General features: G+C 34.4%; 9 protein-coding genes across 9 annotated transcripts; 5 read left to right on the plus strand and 4 right to left on the minus strand.

Annotated features, from left to right (window-relative positions):
- Positions 1-346: 346 nt before the first annotated feature.
- On the minus strand, positions 347-1,897 carry cgd6_2710 (hypothetical protein; the record flags this gene model as incomplete). Its single annotated transcript, XM_627623.1, has 1 exon — positions 347-1,897. One exon carries the CDS (start codon positions 1,895-1,897, stop codon positions 347-349), a length of 1,551 nt encoding a protein of 516 aa, XP_627623.1.
- A 600-nt stretch (positions 1,898-2,497) lies between these two features.
- On the minus strand, positions 2,498-3,763 carry cgd6_2720 (hypothetical protein having a signal peptide and transmembrane domain within C- terminus; the record flags this gene model as incomplete). The annotated part of the gene is made up of 1 exon (XM_627624.1): positions 2,498-3,763. One exon carries the CDS (start codon positions 3,761-3,763, stop codon positions 2,498-2,500), a length of 1,266 nt encoding a protein of 421 aa, XP_627624.1.
- A 768-nt stretch (positions 3,764-4,531) lies between these two features.
- Positions 4,532-5,305, plus strand: cgd6_2730 (protein with signal peptide plus possible GPI signal or transmembrane domain at C-terminus; the record flags this gene model as incomplete). The annotated part of the gene is made up of 1 exon (XM_627625.1): positions 4,532-5,305. The coding sequence occupies one exon, from the start codon at positions 4,532-4,534 to the stop codon at positions 5,303-5,305; it is 774 nt and encodes a 257-aa protein (XP_627625.1).
- A 304-nt stretch (positions 5,306-5,609) lies between these two features.
- Positions 5,610-6,644, plus strand: cgd6_2740 (RRM domain containing protein; T22E16.120 Sc35-like splicing factor; the record flags this gene model as incomplete). Its single annotated transcript, XM_627626.1, has 1 exon — positions 5,610-6,644. A coding segment is annotated over one exon (1,035 nt), but the record flags the coding sequence as incomplete, so codon positions are not given.
- Positions 6,645-7,807: 1,163 nt separating this feature from the next.
- On the plus strand, positions 7,808-9,007 carry cgd6_2750 (cysteine protease, putative; the record flags this gene model as incomplete). Its single annotated transcript, XM_001388292.1, has 1 exon — positions 7,808-9,007. One exon carries the CDS (start codon positions 7,808-7,810, stop codon positions 9,005-9,007), a length of 1,200 nt encoding a protein of 399 aa, XP_001388329.1.
- Positions 9,008-9,015: 8 nt separating this feature from the next.
- On the plus strand, positions 9,016-10,101 carry cgd6_2760 (hypothetical protein; the record flags this gene model as incomplete). Its single annotated transcript, XM_627627.1, has 1 exon — positions 9,016-10,101. The coding sequence occupies one exon, from the start codon at positions 9,016-9,018 to the stop codon at positions 10,099-10,101; it is 1,086 nt and encodes a 361-aa protein (XP_627627.1).
- Positions 10,102-10,184: 83 nt separating this feature from the next.
- cgd6_2770 (uvb-resistance protein uvr8, putative) lies at positions 10,185-11,648 on the minus strand (the record flags this gene model as incomplete). The annotated part of the gene is made up of 1 exon (XM_001388293.1): positions 10,185-11,648. One exon carries the CDS (start codon positions 11,646-11,648, stop codon positions 10,185-10,187), a length of 1,464 nt encoding a protein of 487 aa, XP_001388330.1.
- A 456-nt stretch (positions 11,649-12,104) lies between these two features.
- On the plus strand, positions 12,105-14,303 carry cgd6_2780 (hypothetical protein; the record flags this gene model as incomplete). Its single annotated transcript, XM_627628.1, has 1 exon — positions 12,105-14,303. One exon carries the CDS (start codon positions 12,105-12,107, stop codon positions 14,301-14,303), a length of 2,199 nt encoding a protein of 732 aa, XP_627628.1.
- A 133-nt stretch (positions 14,304-14,436) lies between these two features.
- cgd6_2790 (kinesin heavy chain, putative) lies at positions 14,437-16,710 on the minus strand (the record flags this gene model as incomplete). The annotated part of the gene is made up of 1 exon (XM_001388294.1): positions 14,437-16,710. One exon carries the CDS (start codon positions 16,708-16,710, stop codon positions 14,437-14,439), a length of 2,274 nt encoding a protein of 757 aa, XP_001388331.1.
- Positions 16,711-17,877: the final 1,167 nt, after the last annotated feature.

The following is a 17,877-nucleotide window of genomic DNA, read 5'->3' on the forward strand; positions in this document are numbered from 1 at the left end:
TGATGCATAGCTTAAGATAAATAAAAGCCATATTTCATTTAAAACAGTCCATTCAGGCTATGATAAATTAAGTTCTCCGAAATTCCAAAATGATAATTTCCGATAAAACAACAAACTATTCAATTAAGAACAATTTACTCCTAAAGCGAGATCACTCAAATGAAGAAATTCAAGATTATATCATATAGTCTAATAGAATGTAAAATATAGTTTAGAGTTGCTCCTAATTTAAACTTTACGTTAATAAACAACTTTTGAACCTTAAACCATGTTTCAATAGGATGCTTGCAATTCATTGAGCATCTTTTATAATAGAAAATGAGCAAAGTACGGCAGACTTAATTATTTACCTATATGTTCTTGGTAGTGGGGTCTTTAGATCGTCATCTGTTAAATGGTGGTTACTGTCAATTTCCTTAAATTCTGGTTTTACTGTATGACGATAATAATCTAATTCTTTCAAATTAAAGTCCGTTTCTTCAAGGCCAGTAAATTGACGAAGTTGTTTCCTTGCAACTGTTGCTTGGAACTTCCAGTTATTAGGAATACTAGTATTTGACTCATTAATCTTTCTAATAGAGCTCATTCCTGAAATAGTTGATTTACAGTTCAATATCGGAGAATTCTCCTCCGAATTCTTAAAATTTTCTTTAGAACCCTCTAGCGTACCGAATGATTGTCTTCCCAAGTGTGCTAAACTATTCATTGATAGGAAACCGCGCAACTTGGGAAGTTTTTGAGGTTGCATGCGTGCATGCAGTTCTGGTTTTTGGTCAGTATGCTGGCTTTGCGCTTCTCTGGGTTCAGAGTCCTGCTTTTTTAATTGCTCAAAAAATGCAAGAGAAGAATTATCATGGTTTTCCTGCGTTCGGTTATTATTCAATATATTAGATTTTGAAATAGAGGAAGTTGTATCTGATTTAGACCAATTTGAATTACCTTCTTTCTTTTCAGAAAGAAGCATAGAGTCTAGGACGCCTCTGAGTTGGGCCTTTTTACTTTCTGAACGCATTTGTGTTGCAAATTTTGGAGTCTTAGGAACAGTAGTATTTCTCCTTGGAATACCGTATTTACTTCCAACTACTTCTTTAGTTACATTCATTTCTGTAGTGATTGTATCTAAAGATGGGTCGCTATTACTCAAATTAAATTTCTTTATAGATTCCAAGATAGTTTTAATACGCCTATCTTCACTAAACTCCTTATTTTTTGTTGAAACTTCCTCATTAAATTTATCTTTCAAACTTCCTAATTTCTCATATAGTTCTTTGGATTTGCTTGCTGCTCTAGCATCCGTTGCGAAGCTAAAAGGCTTGGGAACTGTTGTAGCCTTCGAAAAAGTGCTTACCCTTGATTCTGCACCAATAGATGACGTGGATCTGGCTGACATTGGAGCAGCGGGAATTCTTCCATTGTAAAGCTGATGTAAATTCAGACCTAGTTCAGCTTTGTAAATATTGGAACCCGAAGATGAAGATCTATTATGTTTTAGCCTTTGCTCTGCTCTTTCAGAAGTTGCAAATTCAAACCCCTTTGGTGTTGTGACATTTGTTCGAGAAGCCCTGCTTGAGTTGGAGAAGCTTCTAGGTTGCTTTTCTAAGCCAATCTCTTGATTCACGTCTGGTTTTGTATTATTTTTGCCCAAATGTGATAGAGTGGAGCTTCTGTTAATTCTTATTGAAGTTCTTAATGATCTACAAGAAGGAAGCTGAACTGAAAGCCTTTTTTGTACTTCTGATTGCTGCCCATTTACTGATCTTGTACTTGTTAATCCTTTGCTGATACTTGAGTTATTTATCTCACTCTTTGGAGTCAAGCCAGTAGATATGCAGCTTAAAGATAAAGAATCCAGCCTTAAATGGCTTGGAATCGCCAGCTTCTTCGTGCGTTCGCTCATATATTCATTATATTACCAGATTCACCCATTAAATAAGGTTCAAATATTTCTTGTTATCTTTTTTCTGCTTTATGAAGATCTTCGATCGATCCTTATTAAACATGCAAAACCCTTCCTAACATGAAATCAAGTGGGGTCATTGTGCCGCTCAATAATCCCACCCCACAAAAAATTTAGTGCCAGACCTTTGCTATTTCAAGGAAATGAAAATTTTAAGTTAAGCAGGTAGAGTATACTGCTAAACCCGCTAATTTTTTAAAGTCATTTAACAATAGCTGGAAGCTCAGTTTCCTAACCTGAACTTTCTAAGTTAGCTTGAAATCTTCCTAATATCTACCCTCTATGACCCTAATTCGTTAAAGAAATTGATTCTAATATTACTCGAATGAGAATTTTGAAAACGAGATACTTATAATCTGATCTAAATCTTCTAATTAAAAGATAAAAAATAAGTTTCAATACTTTGTCTAATTTAATTATTTGTTTGTTGTGAAAAAAATCTAACTTTCAGGAAAGTAGATATATAAAAATAACGGAAATTTTATGTTAGCTTCTGCCAATTCCGAAGAGCAGACGGAAATGACTGTTCTGGATGAACGTTTATCGGATGTTTGGAACAACTGCATATCCAAAGACTTGTCTTCCTGGAGGTGGCTGCATAGGTGGTTGGTTTTGAGGAATAATTGGAGCTCTGCTATTATATGGCGGATTTTGAGGGGCATTCGGTGTGCCAGGAGGTGGGATGAGTGGCATATTTCCATGATTCCTGTTTGCACCGGTAGCTCCGCAGAAGCAAAAACCTCCAATAATGCAACTAATTATAAGGATAATAACAATGACTGAGATAGTCAATGGGCCGATGAATGAATTCTTATTATCTGATCCATTGTAGTTTTTATTCATGTACTCAAAATCGCCATTATCTCTAGTTTGAGGGGGCATTTGAGGAGCTTGAGGTGGAACCTGAGGTGGAACTTGAGGTGGGCCTTGAGTAGGGAATCTAGGAATCTGAGGTGGTGTAACATAACCAGGATGCCCAGGCATTTGTGGTACTTGCATTGGAGCATATAATGGCGCAATACTTGGCTGTGCAATAATAACAGGTTGGATGTGCCTATTAACAACTTCAACTCGTTTAAGTTTATTAGCCTTGCTATCTTTGTTTTTTCTAACTTTTTTCTGATGATGACTAACAACCTTATACTCCTCTCTTTCTCCGCTTTTATTAATAATATAATATCTCTTCCCAATCTCGCTTCTCCTAGCATTTCTATCTTTAGTGCATTTAACTCTATTCTTTTTCGACTCGTTGATAATTATAACTCTGCAATCTCCAGTCTTACTTGAATGGTTATGCTTAGAGCAAGAACATGATTCCGAAGTCTTTGAATTTTTATCGCTTGATGCCCTTGTATCAGCATTATTCACAAATAAAGTGTTTTCACTCAATTTCAATGTTTCTGTATCCAAAGAAGCTGATACCTTTTGCTCTGAATCAATTTTAGTAGCTGGCTCCTCAATTGTTGTATTCCTGGGAATATCGCTAGAGTATATAACACTACTTGATGGAACAAAGCCTAATACGTCTTCATTCCCTGTTGGAGAATCAGTATATGGATCCTTAATACTATCAGAATCAACTTTACTTTTGGCAGTCTCTTCAATGGGAGAAGGATATTCCGCGTTCATCATGCTAATTAGTGTACTAATACTAATTCCTGCTTGTTTTGCTTCATCTTCAAGCTCACTAAGGGTAATATTATGTTTTTTACAAAATTGTAAAATTTCTTCTCCGCTACAGAATAAAAAAATACTTTGAAATAGCCCCAAAAAAATAAACGGCAGTAAAGCCCTCAACGATACCATCGTTCAAACTGTTATACACTTATTTCGAACGAAAATAGCTCAAATTTGTCGAAATTTTATTACAAAGTCGAATTTTATAGATACCTCTTAGATTTAACCTTTTATCCAGGTAAAATTCGACTAATACATATGGCGCCATTATAGCAAATGTGGCGCCGCCAATTAATGGATTATTTTCTTTCTATTTCATGATTTTGTAGCTTTTGCTATACAATGCTTAAGTACTATTCATGTTGGTCTAGCTAAGTTAGCTTTGTAGTTAATACCACTCAGAGATTTCTTTCATCATTTGCTTTAAAGACTCTGGTGTGGTTTATTATTAATTACTTTATGAGTATATAATGTAATTTTGGGCGATTGCACGCCTCAAATAATGTATGATCAAATAAACTGAAATCCTGAAAGCTATGAGTTATCTTCCCTACAAAACTTCTAAACTTTACTGGAACTATTGCTTTAGAGCTTCAAAACATGGGGGCTCACCAAACTACTAAAGCTTTTTAAATTCACATAATTTATTTCATAAGATTGGTATTTCTTTCTTAAACAATGGAATATATAACTAAAATAACCTTTAAGTGAGTATGTGAACGATTTTTTCTTTACGAGTTTTTTTCTGGTGTGAATGTAGAATTAAATTTGTATCTACACACAAAAGTCATTTAATTCTATGTATATTTAAGAGGCAGCTTGAGTTAAAATTGGAATAACCAAAATCCAAAATTTGTAAATTTTAATTGGAATGAGTAAATCATATAGAGCTGTGAAATGAGATTAGAAGTACTATTTGCATTAATTCTTCTGATCTTTAATATTAATTATTCGCAAGGTTTAGGATTGAGAAGAAACTATAATAGCTATTCCGAAAGTGCATACACTGATATTAAAAGCAGTGAAGCAAAAGACTCTGATTCTGATTACTCCGATGTTAAAGATTCATCTGAGATCCTAAACAAATCCATTCCTTTAAACAAATCTGAAAAGTCTAACTATACATCTCAAGTAGAATCAGAAGATGAAGACGATGAGCCAGAGGCATTATCAAATAAAGTCAAAAGTGACAAACATTTTAGTGAAAAGGATGATGGTGAGGACGATTACAATTCCAATATTGAAAGCTCTGAAATTGAAAGCTCTCGGAATCACTCCCAGAGCAAAAAGATCAGCAAAGAAGAAGTGAATATGCCTCAGGTACAGTATATGGCTAGGCAACAAAGATTCAACCTTGCAAGTACTGTTAATCCTCCATCCGACGTTTCGAACATAAACTATGTATTCCTTTCTCCAGCAGCTCAAAGACGAATTGATAGAAAAATTTCAAAACTGCAAAAAGGAGGAAGATATCAAGGGTCAATGAGAGAAACTAAAGCTATTGGAGAGTGGCAGAAACGTTATTATAGCAGACCTGAAACAGAATATAGCGAAGCCATGAGTTCAAATCAAGGAAACAACTCAATTTTCATGTGGGTAATCCTGGGGTTTATAGTCCTTCTATTAACGTTGATTTGTATATGTGGAATGCGCTTTATAACTAAAGAATGATATTCTGGAACCTCAGAATGAAAATCATAGCATACAGTAACAAAAACATAGGTGCACAACTATTGATTAAGCAATAGTTACAATTAGAAAGGTTTAACTCCAATCAAATTATCAAGTAGTTCGGGATTTGAGGTTTTAGTTTAATTAAATATTAAATTTGAGAATTCTTCGAAAATTTAAACCAGCCATGCTGAATACTTGTCAATTTTTTGCAAAAAAAAGATCTTAGTGCATCTGCGTCTCAAATTCCAGGCTTAAATTTGGCGGCATGCCTTGGGCCCCCTCACCTTAGAGAATTAAATAGGTTCTTTGTGAAAAAGTTTTGTTACTAGGCCTTAAGAATAATATGGCTAACCCAGTCCGAGGAAATCGTGATCCACGAAGGTCTCTCTTGATTAGGTCTTTGAGGTTTGATACGCCTACCTCTCTGGTGAGGAGAGAGTTTGAGCGATTCGGAGCTATCCGAGACGTTTATCTACCGTTGGATTACAGATCGAGAAGGCCAAGAGGATTTGGGTTTGTCGAGTATGTGGAAGAGGAGGATGCCAGGGCTGCTTTAGAAAAGATGGATGGTGCTACCTTGGATGGGGTAACAATAAATGTAACTTTTGCTCAGGAAGGAAGAAAGTCACCAGAGTCTATGAGACATAGAGAGTATGAATCGTTCCATGGGAATGGAGGTAGACACTTATCTGGCCATAGATATGGGCCTCACAACCATTACAAATCAGATCCATATAGGCGTTATCCTTCTCCAAGAGACTACAGAGAAGGGTCACGTTCATACGGTGGCAATAGGCATCCACCGTATCGTTCAAGGTCTAGATCACCACCTCCTTCTAGGGGGTATGAAAGATATAAGGAACAGTATAATTATCGTCGGGATGAAGATTTTAGACGGGAAGATTATCCACGCTCACATAATATAAGAGGTAGAAGTTATTCTAACGGAAATGAAGGAGGCAACTACAGATCTGAGATTTATGAAAGAAACTATCCACAAAGAGATTCTGCACGAAGTTACAGCCGAGGTAGAAGCAGAAGTCGAAGTGGGAGTATAGGTAGAAGTAGGAGCAGAAGTAGGAGCAGAGACCGTATCCGTAGTAGAAGCAGAAGCATGAGTGAATTTGGAAGCCGAAATGTAAGTTGTAGTGTGAGTAGGAACAGAAGCACAAGTCTTAACCAATCATCTTGCGAAAATCCTGAAAGAGGTAGAAACAATCATAGAAAGATTGAGACTCCTCAAAATGAGTCCAACTTTTTTCAAAAAGAATTTATGAATGAACATAATGAAAAGAATTATGATAGATCCGACTCTGACCGCCAAATGTCAAACTAATTGGGAACAACGGGAACTTGACAAACAGAAAAACGAAGAATCCCCGATTCCTAGCAAATAGTTTTATGAGAAATTTTTGGAAGAAGCAGTTGTAGATCTGAGAAAACGAACTAAAACAGAAGCAGAGTGATCGATGAGTCACGGCTGGTGGTGAACTTAATACATTTCAACTACCAGTAGTTTTGGACCAAAATACGAAACTGTATATGGGTTCAAATAAGGCTCTTAATAGATTTTTGTTTTCTTTATTGTGCAAACGTTTCTTTGGTACACTTATAATGCTCACACTAACTCATTTAAGTTGAATTCGTTTGAATGGATGTCATCTTAATGATGTTTTTTTAAGAAAAGAAGACTTAATTAATCGAAATACTAGTATACACATTTTAAAATAAATTAAATTAAAAAAAAGCTTAAACTCTCAATAATTAAACTAAACAGATAAGTGAATTTAGATGTTTAAATGAGTTATGGACACAATAGTCAATCATGCTCCAACCCTGTTCACAATGTTCAGACTTTTGCCAAGAAACATAAAGCCTTTTCTCCAACTTAAATTGAAATATTAGCCTTTGACTTTAGGGCATTGCATGTACTCCCCCTGTTTGCTTGCGTGAGCTTTTAAGCATTCTATTGAAAAATATTTAAATATCAAGAATTCACTGATGTAGCCAGGAACCCCCTAGTTTTCCACATCTTTGACTCTGTATGCCCCCAGTAGCCTTATATGGAGAGCACTAAAGAAAACACTGAGAAATCTTCTCAGCAACTTACTTTCCACAAGTCGGACTTACTTGGACACATCTGCACCAAAAATTTTCTTCCGCCTCTGAATTCACATTGCTTGCTATATTTGAGTTTGAAGACCCTAGTCAATGATATTGTAAGTTTATATTAAGTCGAAGTTAGCTTTCGACCATTTAAACATGATATTCAGTTGGCTAATGATTTAAGATTCCATTTTACGGGTTTTTTGTCTCCAACCTATCTCCTTATTACCACTGTCAATGTCATTTTTCCTGTTTCTTGTCGTTTTCTTTGTCATATGAATCTTTTTTGCCTGGCGCCTATATGGAAAGTTCACCCGCCTTATTTCTTTTTATGTCGAAAGAAGCAGAATTGTCAAAAGGAAATGTTGTAATGAGAAAAACTAGAAACAGCAGATGAGAGAGGAATGCTTGCTTCCATATGAAGTGAGAGTGAAAAATATTGAAGGAGATGGTAACTGTTTGTTTAGGTCTATAGGAAGCCAGCTTTACGGGGAGAGTGAACACCATGAAATAATTAGATCTGCCTGCATGGATTACGTAGATTTAAACAAGGAATCATTTTCTGGATTTGTACATGAATATTCTTCAATTGAAAAATATATTCAAGAGAAGAGAAAACTGGGGGTCTGGGCTGATAATATTGAAGTTCAAGCACTAAGTGACCTGTATCGTATTCCAATATATATATTTGAAAAGGTCAGAAATAGTAAACTGAATGCTAGCTTATTAGAGAAGCATAGACTAGAAGGCTTTTCTGGTACTATGTCAGAAAATATTTTCTATGAGAACAAGGAATTTGTTTATAAGTTACTTTGTAAGATAGAGCCAAGGCATTCAAGTTTCCTTGACCAGATTAAGAATTATTATTCAAATAGTAGGCCAATTCGATTGCTTTATTACAATGACTTACATTATGACTCTTTATTTTATAGAAGAGAGCATCAAACCCCAATAATTAACAAGGATATTGGAATAATTGAGGCTGAGAGCATTAAGAACCTTAAAGTTTACAGAGCCATTGCAAAACAAAAAGAAAAAAGTAGTAAGTTTCCTGTTAGAGGCTCTAAAATAAAAACCGACCAGGTCGGTCATTTTAATCATACATCATATGCACTACTAAGGAAGAAGGCAATTAAAAAGTTCCCTGTTAATTATGGATCTAGCAGTGAAAGTGACAACTATGTCGCAAAATCGCCATTTTTCCTATCCGTTAAGAATAAATACCGAGACGAACCCGAATCATTTTTCGAGGGGAATTACCTAGATAAAATCTCTGAGGGTGAAACTCATTTTGAAAAGCTTCACCCCAAGAGCAAAGAGCCACATAGCAAGTTTATATCTGGGCCCAAATCATTTTCCGAAAGGGCAATAGGAAAGCCCGCCTGTGTTTCAAAAATTAAGTCATTAAATAATACTCATTTGGGAGTAGTTGATAGATACGCCAGGGATGTTCAACTCTCTTCTCATCAAAAGGAATTTAAAAAGCTGTTGATTAACGATTCACCTCGATTGTCTTCAACCCCAAATCCAAGAAAAAAGTGTGTTGCAATATATTGTCCACAAATTTTGAAACAAAGTGCGTTTAGAAATTAAATTTAAATATGGACAGTAGAACTTGGTTTGAAGGAGTTTCTGACTGTTCCAAAAAAATAATTGAAGCTTTAAAAAGTGATAATCACTTGTATGGGAGAGATTCTAATCATTTTGCAAAAGAAGGTTTATCGATATTTTATAGTTATGACTTATGCTCGAGTTCTTGCTCAGTTCCAACTGTAGTTACAGAATCAAACACTTTATCATCTGAAACAAAAGATAACAGAATGCTATTCTCTTCAGTAGATGAGGAGACTCTATTGCTTCTTCAAGAAGCATTAAAATACCATTATTCTGGAGGAGAAGGAACTTTCATTAATTTGGGAACCCCAGTTAATGAGATAAATGGGCTAAATTCAGCTCATAAGATAGTGCATAGCCCTGAAATTACGGTTCCTAGTGATGATAAAGAAACAAAGGTTAATACCGAAACTGAAGAAGATATTTTTGAAGGTGTTGGGAGCATTTTTGACCATAAAGAGCATAAAAGAACACGAACTAGATCTCTAGAAAGATCTTTAACTCCAGATTTAGATGAGTTTATTGAGAATGTTTACGATTTTAAAGAAGAAGCATTGCATAACACTAATGTTCAATCGTCTATTCAATCTCAAGTGATACAAACTAGAAAAGATCAAAATTCTGCTCAAAGAAGCTTCGGATTAGCTTCTAGGACGAAAAATAGAAAGAGAAATATTGACTACTCATTGTTGTCAAGAAAAGGTCCTATGAGTGCTCCTGATAAGAGCTTTGAAAGCCTTAAACTTCCTCAATTTGAAGATTCTTCTTCTTCTTATGCAGAATGTTACCTAGAAGTTGACGGTGTATCACATTACGAAACTCATCATGAGGAGTTAGAATCTTCAAGTATTAGATCTCAAAACAAAGAGATGGAAGATTCATCTTCGGCTCGTGATAAATCAAAAAGAAATATCGATAAATACAAACAAAGGAGGAAAGATAAATCTGTTCATCAGGAATGGAAGTCTATCCAAAAAATTATGAACAAGCAAAATTTTAGGTCTCTTGAAACTTTTAAGAGTTTAATTAGTGATAACAATGGTTCAATTAAGAATAATTTTGGGCAAATATAAATTTAGAGGGGTAGGGAGTTGTAATTTATAAATAACAGAAAGGTATAACTAACAAGATTATCAACACCATTTGATTTTTCTAATTAATTGGTTGTCCTAGTTAGCTCAAGCTTGCTCCTCAGTTCTTCATTTTCTTTCCTCAGAATTTCCAATTTACGAACAGAAACGTCTAATAAGCTAACTAAAACAGCGTTTTGTTCCTCACTTTTCTCCAACTCATCCATTAGATATTCAATCTTCTCCCTATCACCTCCTGCTTTAAGCTTATCTTTAATTCCTTGCAGAATTTTCCTGCGAATTAGGCTATCTAGACCTGTCTTGAACTCTTCTATAGACTGATCTGCCTTTTTAGGCTCTTGATCCTCCGCTAAAGACTGTGGTTTCCGGGTTTCTGAAGATTTTTGAACCAAGGCTCCAATATCAGATAAAGCAATAGAATGCGAGCTACTGCAAACAACTTGAACAATATTCTTGTTTTGTAAGATTGGGTGTTTAGAAGGCATATTTGGATGTATTCCTTGAATTCCATGTCCAATATTTTTTGTCATACCCCAAGTATATATATCTCCAACATCGGAAAGAGCTACTGAATGGGAATTACCGCATGAGATATCCACAATAAACGCTTTTTCGAGGTTAGAAAGTCTTTTTGGGGACAAAAAGTCGTGTTCTGGACCATTAAAAATGTGGCCAAGTCTTCCTCCTTGTCCCCAAGTATATACCTTGCCACACTTTGTGACAGCAGCTGAGTGTTGACTTCCTAAAGAAACCTTTGTTATCTGAATATCTTCCAAAGGTCCTTCTAATAGTCTTGGAATCAAAACGTCGTCAGTTGACCCAAAGCCAAGCTTTCCAAAAGCCCCTCCTCCGAACATATATAACTTTCCAGTAACAAGCAAAATTGCTGTGTGATGTCCTCCACATGATATCTCTTTAATTGGAAGCCCTGCCAAACTTTCTATAAGCTTTGGAGTAAATATATCTTGAGTATCTCCATGGCCTAATCGTCCTTGGAGCCCCAGACCCCAAGTTAATGCCTTTTTATCATCAGTTAAACACCCTGTATGGTAACTTCCGCATGAAACCTGTATTACTTTCTCTCCTTCCAAAGCTTTAACTTTCATTGGTTGGGAGACTACATTATTTGAAATACTTAACTCAAATTGTCCATGCCCAAGCTTGCCATTTTTACTACAACCCCAAGTATAAAGCTCACCATTACTCAAGATTGCTGCTGTATGTCTATCGGAGCAAGCAACTTGAATAACATTTTTAAGACTTAGATTTACTCTAGGTACCAAACAATCCTCTAAATTACCAAAACCTAGTTGGCCGCATCCTCCATATCCCCATAGGATTAAATCACCAGAATTTGTTATTGCTGCTGAGTAATTTGACCCACAGCTTACCTTTGATATGCTGCTTAGATGTCTAAGTCCATCAACTAGATGTGGCCCGGGACTTACTTCCTCGCCTTTAGAACCATGCTGTCCATATTCGGTTGAACCCCACACCACTACTCCAGATTTTGATAAATTCTGTCCCATCCTCGAATTTTAGTCAAACACAGGTATTAGTTTTCAAATTCACAATATTATCTGAATTCAATAGCCGATGAACAATTTCCGATTATTTCTTGTTCTAAAAATTATATATTTAAATTTCACTTTGAAGTTCTTACTTTATTAGAAATTGATATTCATGAGCAAATTGAAGTAGGTTAAGAATTTTTAGCTCGAGGGCTTTAGACTATTTCATCGATATTAACAAATAGAAATTCCTTTACTAGAAATGTCAATGTTTTCTAATTTGCAGTATTTAATGTTGAATTTTTTTTGATCTTTTGTGCGCTAAAATTCATTTACATTTTTTACTGTGAGTGCCTCATTTCTTAGAGAACAGAGAAATAAAAGAATAAGATTTTGCTCTTGAAGAATTTTGATTAGAAATGAATTATCTCTAAAAGTTGTTCAACTCCAGATCTTGTTTACGAGAAAATCAAAATGTACGAAATTGAAAGTCACTTTTTTGAAAATAAACTACAAAGCTGGTTCTCTAAAACTTGTATTTCTAACTTCCCAGAAATTCAAAAACTCATTCTAGAATTTTTATTCAGCTTTAAAACATCCCAAAAACTTTCTTTAGTTAATAAAGAAGGTCTTTCCTTCTACAGAAGTATCCAAAAGGCAACTTTGGGATGCATTAAGGAACTGAATACGCTTGAACACCAAACATGGATGAACTCAAACCCAGATTTGTGGCTATCTTGGTTATTAATGGGCAGAAATAATTCTAAAGAGAACGATACTTCAACTCTTATTCCATTGGATCCGAGAATTGTCATGAGGATTTTGTTTAACTTTAGGAAGCTTTATCCTGTAAGCTATAAAACCAGAATTATCAAAGACACTAATGGGGAACCATTTTTAAATGTTGAACTTTCAGCTATTTCTCTTGGAAATCTGGAAAATGATCTTGAAGACCCAAAAAAACCTTTCTCCTCTATATATGACATGTTTTCTTCTAAAAGAATGGTTTTTGGTGTTGACTTGGTATATGGACAAAGAATTTACCAATTTGACTCTGAAAGAGACTCTGGAAGTGGAGAAATTATAATTAGTGTTCAACCTGAACATATTTTTGATGTTTTATCTCATAAAGAATTCTCTGAACACCTTTACTCAACCCTATTAGGACTTGAAAGAAAATTTTGTTTAGGAGACTGGTCAGGTTACTTTAGTAATAATGCAGGGAAGGAAATGTATGGAAAATTCATGAAATCAGTTTTACTCCCTCTGAAGACTTTTGAGAAAACTTGTAGAAGGCCAACCTTTCCCTTTGTTTCCATTCTTGCTACTTCACATTTATGTAAAGGAAGAGAAGCTGGACGAGGATCCGAAAATATCAAATCTTCACTTTACGAATCTTCTATAGATCTTCTGGAAGAGATGTCTCACCAAGTTCTGGATGACTCTAGCTGTAGTAGGATGGTTGAGGATGCTATATTATACAAGTCTCCATCTTTTGCATTCTTTTTAAGCTCCTCCTGTCTAACAGAAAGTACATTCCAGCTCATTATTGACTCTGTTTCTCAGAAAGAAAAAAGTTTCTTTCTTGGTAAAAATTTGGAGCCTCTGGAAGAGCTTTATGAGACAAATCAATTGGATCTGGTTTGGGAGAATTTTGATGAGAATTCTCCTCTATTTAAAAATAGTTACAAAAGTAAGCATAGGCCACCATGGAGAACTTCTATTGATAATATTATCAATGCAATGCAAGAAAAGCAATCCCAAATCATTTCCCAGCAACCTTCCATTGCCTTCAATCATCAGACACTTAGAAATGATGCTGGACATATTAGTAGAGTAAACAGGCCCTCTTTTAGCTATTCTAACGAAAATTCAAGCACCGAAAGAAACTTCGAACATGATGATAACGATGAAGATAGAACTTATCTTGATGAAGGAAACTCTTTTGATATTTCTCCAAGTTCAGAACAAAACCATGTGGAAAGTCCAAGTCTTGTTGCTTCTGGGTTTGTCATGGGAGTTAGATGTCTTCCTGCATCTACAGCTATCACTTCTTTAGGATCAATTATTGGAAATGGAAATCCAGGTCGTTCTGGTTCAATTAATAGAGTTAGAGGAACGAATTTGTTGGGAAATCAAAGTCAAAGATTATCCATTCCTCGTTCTGATATAACTGGGAGATTAAGTTCGTGTCCTACATTTAGTTCAATTGCGACAAGTTGGGGTACTCCAGTTCCCATCACTAGAACAATCCCAATTGATGATATTCTTGGAAGAAGAAGAGAATCAATTCATAGTACTCTGGATCCAGAAAAAAACGATCAGAATGAACTAATTCTCAGTGAGATTAGAGTTAAATATAATTTGGATAGTGATGAGGACGAGGTTCAAAATGGAAAGAATCTTATTAATGGCAAAGATAAGGATGAAGAATCGGAGAATTTTAAAGATAAGCAAAAATTAGATATTTATCATTTAGAGGAAAAAAGTAATAGCGAACTTGAACAGGCTTTAATTGAAGAAGAAGTTTTGGGATCATTTACTAATATGCAAATCAAAGACTCTGATGCATCAATTCTTGCAAAGGAAACCCTAAAATCCTGGAAATATGTCAATTATGACTTTGATGAAGAATTGGAAATGGAGTCGGAGGAATATGAAAATGAGGAGTAAATATTTCAATTCAAGAAACAGGTTAAAGAACTTATTATATTACAATTCATTATCATAAGACTTTTTTTAATGCATTATGTAATTTTCCTTTTCTAATTGGAAATATTACTCGAACAACAAATTATTTAAATGTCTAAGCCTTTACTAGGGAGGACTTTCCTCCTCCTCCTTGGATTCCTTTAACAATATTAGGAGGAGCTAATTTAGCAAAAATAGGCTTTAGTTTGGAGATATTTTCAATAGTTTTGGTTAATGAGTTACATTGCATTAGTAACTTTGTATACTTTGTTTTTGCATTGATTAGTGATCTTTCAAGCTGTTCAATTCTTTCTTCCTTCCTCAACAACCTTCTCTCATTTAGTTGACTTTGTGATTTTAGGTTTGAATTCTGTTCAACCATCTTTTGGTAAAGCTTTCCAAGTTGTTCCATATTTGTATCTAGTTGAGACATTCTTTCAAGCATACTTTTAGTATCTTGGTCATTAATATCTAACTTTTTAGCACCTTTATTGCTTTCCTTTAATTGGAGCTCTAAATTAGCAATTCTAGCAACATTATCTTCAATAGTTTCTAATAATGCTTTATGTTCAGAGCTCCAAGCTGCATCTTCTTTTGGGTCTGTATTGCTTCTAATTGCAAGTAAGTATTCTCTAAGTTGTTGTATTTCACTAGAAAGACTTTGAAAAGCTTTGTTAGATTCATTTTCCTTTTCTTCATTTCTTCTTTGTGACTCCTCTGACTTATATTCTTCAATTCTGGCTTCTAAGTCGTGAATATGAATCTGTGATTGCTCAAGTTCTCCTATTAAAGACTTATTTTTGAGTTGAAGATGTTCAACAGTTTCGGCTTGGTCCTGCTGTTGATATTTTGTTTGACTTAACTCTTGGATTAAATCGGAAAGTTTGATATTCAAATTTTCCTTTTCTTCAGACATTAACTTGAGATTATTTTCTTTTTCTGAAATCTCTTGCTTTAATTGAGTAATCTTTTCGCTGTTTTCTTTAAGTTGTTGTTTGGCTTCCTCCAACTCATCCAATTCATCATTATCTAAAGTTCTCATATTTAAAGTGGTCTTTTCAGATCCAGGAATGATTCCTTCCTGAAGCTCTTTCCTTTCTCCAATATTCAAAGAAGAATTAAGTATAATACTACCTCCTTTATCTCCAGATGGTTTATTTTCAGGAAGTTCACCTCCAAGCTTTTTAACTAACTCTTCGAGAGTTTGAATATAATTGTTTCTCTCTGCCAATTTTCTTTGTGCTGAGTTAAGAAGAACTTGTAATTGTTCAACAGAGTATTGTTGGTTGACTTTAGGAGCATTCTTAACCATTTTAGCTCTGATTCCAAATCTTAAAGTACCAATAGTCTCAGATTCATTTACAATACTTGGAGAACAAGTAACAATTAAAGCTGTAAGAGAGTTCCCACCAAGGGAATTCTGAAGAATTCTTGTTAATTTCGAATCACGATAAGGAATAAAGTTTTTTGTATTATCTGTTAGAGCATTGATAACATTTCCCAAGCAACTTAAAGATTTGTTAATGGTTTTAGCTTCATCCAAAGTTAATCCTTCTGCTCCAGTTTTACTAATTTTTTCCGATCCTGCAAGATCAACAAGGAAAAGTTTTCCAACTTTAATACTAGAATCAAATACATTCTTTTGCTGAAGTTGTAACATAAAAATCAAATGAGATCTTGACGAATATGAATTCATATTTGTAGATGCCACAGCTCTATGCTTATGTCCAAGAGCCATTAACTCAAAAACTTCCTCTGGAGAAGTCACAAAGTATTCACTTAAGTCCTTTACGTAAATACCATGTATCTTATCTTCATGTATTCTCAGATTACTTTTTGTCCCACTTGTGTCTAATAGATCTCTAATTCTTTCCATATAAACCTCGCAAATAGAAACTTTTAGTTGAAACTCAATATGTTCCTCAGCATTACTAATGGTTTCAAATACATCATGAACCATACGAGGAATAACTCCCATCTTCTCATTGTCTCCAATTATACCTTCCATTGTAAATGTCTTACCACTAGAAGTCTGTCCATAAGCTAAAACTGTTCCATTAATACCTTTAAATAGTTGATCTACAATTGGTTTTGCAGCAGTCTTATAAACATAACTTTGATTAGTATCCATAGGAAAAATATGATCTAAATAGAAAGTCCTTTCTTTTGTTTCACTATCACTTTTTGATTCTGATGAGCTAATCTCTATACATTGTTCAGATCTCACATTTACACACAGCAAGCCATTTCCATGGGTCTTTTCTGCTTCATTTGGAGGTCTAACTCTGCAATATACATGGACTCCAGAACCTGAACCATGCTCATTACCTGTTGTTCCTGAAGTTCCGGATACATTTTCTATATTTCCTAAATTCTCGTTTTCTCCCATAATGCTACTACAATTCTTCAATGAGGAGGTAGCCTTTGATTTTATAGAAATAATTAATATAGCCCAGTTGTTTTTTGAGGTGGCTCTCTAATAATACTTTACAGAGTTTCTAGGTAAGTTCCCCTTAAAACACTGTTCAGTCAAACTTTACCTCCTATTATCCGAACCTTTAAAACATTGGCCAAACCTATTATTTTTCCTACTTTCCTCCTTTGAAATCCTAACCTTTTTTTTTCCTAATAAAATAAATCTTTATTTTCTAACATTCATGTAAAACTTGACTTTCGGCTACATGCCGTCCAAGTGTGATTAAAATTCAGAATTCAACCTACACACCCTCAATTTACATTGTGGCGGGAAATTTGTTAATAAAAAAAAAAATTGTGAATTTCTAATTAATGAAAAAAATAAAATAAATTTAGATGTAATGAATGAGGAAATAGTAAACAATTGTAAATTTAGAATCACTTAACAATTACATACTTTTATAATCCAAATTCAAAGGGATTACTAGCTTTAAACACAAAACACTAATCGACTTATTTGAAAAGGAATTACAAAAATGAATCAGATTCCGAGTTTGTCTGCAATAATGAGTAGGTCTATTGCTTGCGAATCCTCAATCTGAAATTCCCGTGGCTCTTTCTGTTTAGATGAATATTGATGTTTGTACTCTAAATACTCAATAACCTTCTTCATTTGACTTGAGTTAATGTAGTTAAATTTCATGCTTCCCGCTTCAAATAACTCATCTTTAATATTAGTAATATATTCAGCCAAGACTGGTTTTAGTTGAAATTTCACGCCATCCACACTATAATATAAAGGTAATTAGTTTGAACTTCTTTTTAATTGAGATTGTAACATTCATAATACAACCTAACTTACCAAATCAAGTCCAAATATCTCTCTTTTGCTGAGTTCTCAGACATGTTGAGCTTTTTCTGTTTCTGAGATAAGATTTGTCCAACAATCCCAGCTACAATTAATAATCCCACAACATGACTCTTTATTAATTTAGGCGGGAAGGTGAGATTTTTTTTTTTCAGTTTTGATTTAATAAATTTTTGATTTCGAAACGGGAATAAATAATTATTTTAAATATTTTCTATTTAGATTGTTATGGAATGATAAAATTCTTAATAATTGACATATTAATTTTGAATA

The sequence above is a fragment of the Cryptosporidium parvum genome, chromosome 6, assembly GCF_000165345.1.
Source record: "Cryptosporidium parvum Iowa II chromosome 6, whole genome shotgun sequence".
Taxonomy (NCBI): domain Eukaryota; phylum Apicomplexa; class Conoidasida; order Eucoccidiorida; family Cryptosporidiidae; genus Cryptosporidium; species Cryptosporidium parvum.